At 48.9% G+C, this 6,231-nt stretch overlaps 1 protein-coding gene across 1 annotated transcript; it reads left to right on the top strand.

Moving 5' to 3' along the window:
* On the top strand, nt 1-6,231 carry ghdc (GH3 domain containing). The gene is made up of 11 exons (XM_060036381.1): nt 1-218; nt 621-911; nt 1,217-1,413; nt 1,648-1,842; nt 2,237-2,356; nt 2,907-3,204; nt 3,454-3,643; nt 3,865-3,936; nt 4,357-4,490; nt 4,885-4,973; nt 5,438-6,231. Exons 1-11 carry the CDS (start codon nt 104-106, stop codon nt 5,657-5,659), a joined length of 1,923 nt encoding a protein of 640 aa, XP_059892364.1. The 5' UTR covers nt 1-103; the 3' UTR covers nt 5,660-6,231.

Raw genomic sequence — 6,231 nt, forward strand, 5'->3', positions numbered from 1 at the left:
CGATCAAAACAAGGAAGTGGAAAACTCAACCAAAGAAAAATCGGATCGTCTCCTCTGTAGTTAAACATCCGCATCCTATTCACTCCTAGTTAGGATCCTAACCATGTGTAATAAACCTTGGAACGTACACCATAAAGCAGATATAATGAGGTATAATGTGCTGCCTCTGATCTTTGCAACTCTTTCCATCGCTGTTGCTTTCATTGCACCAATAAATGGTACGTGCCTTTAACTACACTATATAATAACCTGTTAAAGCGCATATGTTACATTTTTCTAAATATATATGGCAAAGGATAATGCCATGGATTCTTACAGATGTGACTCAAATATACTTGCAGGGCGATATATAAAGATATATAATCTGTATAGGTTCAGTAGCTTTATTTTCTTATTCAATTGATATATTTGAATAATATATACGAGTCCTCATTTCTTGTGTGTCACCGTAATTCACTATGTATAAAGTAGGCTACAAGTTACAGCCCCTTACTGTAAGCCCTTTACAGCTCATCTTGTAACTTTGTAATGTGCATTGTCGCCCCCTAATGACACAGATGGAGCATTACACTAATTGTGTAACTCACTATATAACACGTTTCCTTGTTGTTATATACTAGGAATGCCGCCGCTGCTCCCGACCGCCCTTGGCATCCTCTCTGCGGCCGGAATGGCTCTAATCTGGAGGGATATCAGGTCCAAAGTGAAAGGAAACGACCGGACAGTTAACAGCTTGCTGAGCCATTATCTGGCGATAAAGGTCGTCGGCTGGTTGGGTAAGCGGGAGAGAAACAAACTTGAAGCCGACACGCGCGACGTGACGCGGCTGCAGGAGGAGACTCTGCTGAAGCGTGTCCGTAAAAACACAGACACGCTTTATGGAAAGCGCTACGACTTTAATTCTATTAAAGGTAAGGAAGTGTTGAATTAAACTCCGACTCAAGTATGACAGGGTGTATCGTTATCTATTTCATTATTTGCCTTTCCTTTAATTGTGCTGTTTTGTAAAGAGATATAACTTGTTTGTGATTAGTTAGAAATGACACAGCCATTCGTCAGTTATGTGTGAGGGAGAAGCCTGTGAGACTATCTGCTGTGCTTGACTGCATGCCTTGAAGAGACTAATTCGATTTTAGACTCAACTGAGCTAATTTCGGACCATTCAGGGCATTCCTTGATTGGTTAGGGTCATCTTCATCGTCTTTTCTCCCAAAAGACGTCAGCACGTTCCGTGCCCGCCACCCGGTGACCACCTACGAGCATTACCGCGAGCTGATTGGGCGCGTGGCGTCGGGGGAGGAGCGGGTCATCCTTGCGGAGCGGCCACTGCTCCTCGCCATGACGTCGGGGACCTCTGCCGCCAGCGCCATGCTGCTCAGCACCAGGGACACCAACACTGAGTTCTTCATGCAGGTGGGCCTTCCACCCCCACTCCAAGAGTCTCAAGTCACTTAACTTTAGGATTCTGACGTAGATGTGACTTTAAAATCATACTTAAGTTATGAACACCAAACATTTGAGTATCGAGTCTGCTGAAAGTGTGTGTGTGTGTGTGTGTGTGTGTGTGTGTGTGTGTGTGTGTGTGTGTGTGTGTGTGTGTGTGTGTGTGTGTGTGTGTGTGTGTGTGTGTCCGTGCGCTGTCCGCAGGGTGTGTGTGTGGCTCTAGATGTGATGCGTAAGGTGTATCCGGGGACCGACAGTCTTCAACGCACCACAAAGTTCTTCTACAATCCCACTCTCCGCCAATCGGAGGCCGGCATTCCTATCGGTCCCAACTCCTCTAGCCCCGCCTCCTCGCGGCATATGATGAACCTCTACACCACCCCAGCGCCCGCGTTCCAGGTAACACACGGGTGACGCCCACTTCCCAGAAAACACCTAAGTAGCACCCTGTCGTTCAGGGGACCCCCACTGTCCAGGTTACACCCTGTCCTTCAAAAGGAATTGCTCTTCTTGGGGTGAATTAAGTTTTCTGAATCTGAATGTACCAGGGTTCCCCGCTCACCCTCTTTCCAGGTGACACCCCGTTAGCCCATAGATTAAACCTTGCCCTTCAGATGAGCCCCACTTTTCTGCTGTCACCCAGATAACCAGAGAGTTAGCACCTCTCGGGTAGCTCCCACTCTAACCGGCGACACCCACTTCCTCGGTGACAGCTAGGTAACTCTTGCCCCTCCAGGTGACCCTCAATGTCCTGTCCCGGCTCCCTCCCCACTCTTGTCTCTCCCTCTGTCAGGCACCCAGTGAGCGGGACGTCCTGTATCTCCACCTCCTGTTCGCTCTTAGGGACCCTAGTGTGGGCGCCCTAGAGTCCAACTTCTCCTCCACCCTCTTTTATGCCTTCACCACCTTGCAGGTAAGTTTGATTGGTTCTTATATCGTGGTTGTAATGACTTCCAACTTAATGGAAAAGTTGGGGGATTTTCAATTAATTTTCCGATCATTTCTGGCCTAAGGGACTAATGCAGACAAATATTTTTGAAATTGGTCCAGTATTGAGGCGAGAACGCTGCATCCGTAATCCAGATAAAATCTTCTGCAATGTAATCCTTTAGGTTTATAGCCCCTTCAATGTAGGTCCTATAAATGTGCTTGTTTTTGCCAGTGCAAGTCTCGGATTATATTCTATCATGATTGAAAGGTTACAGAGGAATACAACTTCTTGGTTCCTTGACCCTTTTTTACTTGATCATGGACTGGTTCTTATCGTGTCCAACCACGTCTTGCTCCAGGCGAATTATGGACTTTACAGACAGGAGGGTGGGCTGAGAGTGACCCAGAGGGAATGACCTGGGCTCGCTACCAGCCGTATCCCCTACAGGGCGTTAGTGAACAGGTTCCGCCTCCCCTGGTCAGTCAGGGGGAACCGAACGGCGTGCCGTGACGCCATGTGCCGGGTTCCTCAGGAGCGGTGGCAGGAGCTGGTGGAGGACGTGGAGGTGGGCCGGCTGAGCCCCTCGCTGGGCCTGGAGCCCCGGCTGAGGGCGGAGCTGGAGCGGCTGCTGAGGCCGGACCCGGAGAGGGCGGAGCAGCTCCGAGCCCACTTCCGGCGGGGCTTCAGGGGCGTCGCCCGGCGGCTGTGGCCCCGGCTCAACCTGGTGCTGGCCGTGGACTCTGGGTCCAACCAGATCTACGGGGAGATGCTGAGGGAGCACTACTGCCAGGGCGTGGACCTGTACTCCCCCTTCTACGCTGCCACGGAAGGTAGGAGCGACCCCCCCCCCCGTGGACTAAACCCCCCTGGCTAATACGAAATGAAGAATAGAAAATAAAATTGAAGTAAAAATACTGATACAAAATCTACACATAAATACATTAAGGCAAAGAAATTGGAACATAGAGAAACATTTACTTGGGAAAACCGTTTCATAATGTAGCTAATATAACGGGTCTCAAAGAGCAACTTCCCTTCCACACAGTATAACTGTTTGGGTGCCGTTGGGGCCCCTGCAGGTCTGATCGGGGTGAACCTGTGGCCCCAGGCGTCCCCCAGGCGCTACCTGCTCTGCCCGCGCTCCATGTTCTGCGAGTTCCTTCCGGAAGCCTGCCTGGAGGCGGAGCTTCCTCAGCCGCTCCTGATGGGAGAGGTGGAGGAGGGGCAGAGCTACGAGCTGGTGGTTACCAACGCCTCAGGACTTTACAGGTCGGCGGGTCGGTTCCTCCAACTGTCGGTCAAGGATGAACCCACATATTTCTTACTTTGTGAGACCGTCCTAATCGCTCTGTTTTTGAACAATGATATATATGTGCAAATCAATTGCTCCCCAACCAAGACCAGAGCGATATTCCTATTATTTGTGAAACACGCAAACGTGGTGGATGGTCTCACAAGGCGACTGAATCCACTGAATACTACTACCTCAGGTACCGGCTGGGAGACGTAGTGAAGGTGGTCGGATTCCACAACCAGTGTCCAATCATGGAGTTTCAGTACAGGTACGGAAATCACACACGCACGCACGCGCGCGCGCGCACACACACACACGCACACGCACGCACACACACCAACACACGCTCACATACACACGCACGCACGCACGCGTGCGCTCACAGACACAGACAACCACAAGTACAACCTTTTTCCATCTGCATTTTCGGCCCTGGATAGCAAACCATGCTGTGCTCATTTAGTCCAACCGAAATATCTCACACTTTTGGATCGCAGACATGGCTATTCACTCGTTTATGTGTGAAGCATTCTCCAATGTGAAAACAAGACTCAATCTCTCATCCAATCCTTCACATGTGCCGATCCAGGACATGCATATGGAAAAGGGTCGCTGTGTGTTAGTGTATATAGCTTCCAATTCCAGATGTATCGTAACCCGCGTGTGTGTTTGTGTGTGTTCGTGCCAGGCGTGGCCAGATGCTCAGCCTGCGTGGGGAGAAGGTATCTGAGGTGGTGTTTCTGGAGGCCCTGAAGCAGGTCTTGGTCCAGTGGCCTGGGGCGCAGCTGGTGGACTACTGCTGCGTCGAGAGTGGCATTCTGGGTAATTTGGTTGAATCAAGCTTTAACTCTGATTCGTTGTTTGCCAAACTGATTCGGTCTTGCTAGAAAGAAGGAAAGAACCAGCCTTGCTATCGTCTGAGAAGAGTTGAAGGGGAGTAAAAAAAAAAATATATATATATATAGGCCTATATATATATATATATATATATCTGTTGATGTTTAGCTAGAAATTGTTTTGTTCTTCTACAAATGTTTTAGTTTTTCCTACTTGCTAAATAGCTTGATTTAGATAAGGGTTTAGGTAAGATCTCTCCTTCTCTCCACTTTTGAGCTTTGGTTTAAATTTGTATACTTGGTTTAAAACCCCACATTAGATACTGAATGTGTGTGAGAGGTCTTAATGTGTGCGAGTGTGCCTCCCTACGGCTGTGCAGGGGACTCTGTGGGCGGATGCGACCCTCACTACCAGGTGTTTGTGGAGCTGAAGGGCCTCAGGAACCTGTCAGAGGAGCAGCGCTATAAGGTACATCATGATTAACCTCACTTTAGATTTTATTCTTGTTTTTCGTTAAAAAAATCGCAATCCCCCGCAAATAGACGACATTAAATGATCAAAATTCATGTCACCAACATGTCGGTGTAGTTCTACAATATCACTTTGCAGCTCATACATGAATGAATACCATTTCCTATCACCGACACAAACAGGGCAATGAAACCAACTTCAAAATAAAAGCACCATGGCCGTTTAAAAAGACTGGCCTTCATGGGATCGTTGTAACCATGTCGGTGCAGTTATCCAATACTGTTTTGCATCTCGTACATGGATGAATGTCATTTCTTATCACCAACACAAACTCGGCAATGGACACAATTCCAAAATAAAAGCGCCACGGCCCTTTTTTTTCAAACTGGTAAGCCCTTCATGGGATGGTTGTACCCAGACCGACTGTGGGGTCCTCACTGTGTCCTGGTGCTGGTCCCCAGTTGGACCACTGTCTCCAGCAGGTGTCGGCCGTGTACAAGTCGTTTCGGTCCAAAGGCAGCATCGGACCCATGAGGGTGCAGCTGGTGGCGGCGGGGGCGTTCGCTCAGCTCAGGGAGCGCATGATGGACCACTCCGGCACCTCCCCCAACACCTTCAAGATGCAGCGCGTGCTATGCAGGAAGGACGACGCCCTCTTCCTGTTGGGGAAGACCGTTTCCTGAGTCCGCCGCGGCGGAGGGGAGGCCGCGGTCGGAGCGTCTGGATGGAACGTCAGGACGCAAACGAAAAGTATTCGTAAACACTGGCCTTGGGATACCTTGAAAACCCACGACTTCAATAGGTCAGGACACTCCGCTCCAAAACCGCTGGCTTGACTCCATTGACAACATGCTGAGTTATGATAATAACAATAATATATCTGATTTCTAAAACGACTTTTTCATGAAACATGAAGCACTTTCTCCAAAAAAAAAGTTGAACGTTGAGGAACTAAGGTGTGTGTGTGTGTGTGTGTGTGTGTGTGTGTGTGTGTGTGTGTGTGTGTGTGTGTGTGTGTGTGTGTGTGTGTGTGTGTGTGTGTGTGTGTGTGTGTGTGTGTGTGTGTGTGTGTGTGTGTGTGTGTGTCCTACTGGGGGAACGGAGAGAGTGGGTGAACTGGTATGATGTGATGGGGGACGTTGACCGACTTGAGAGAGATTCGGGAAACGCAATACGCGTTGAAGGACGTAACGTTGCTGAAACAGACGTGTCAAATATTTATAACCAATTATATAAATATTTACAACCAAACGTT

The sequence above is a fragment of the Gadus macrocephalus genome, chromosome 18 (genome assembly GCF_031168955.1).
Source record: "Gadus macrocephalus chromosome 18, ASM3116895v1".
Lineage (NCBI taxonomy): Eukaryota > Metazoa > Chordata > Actinopteri > Gadiformes > Gadidae > Gadus > Gadus macrocephalus.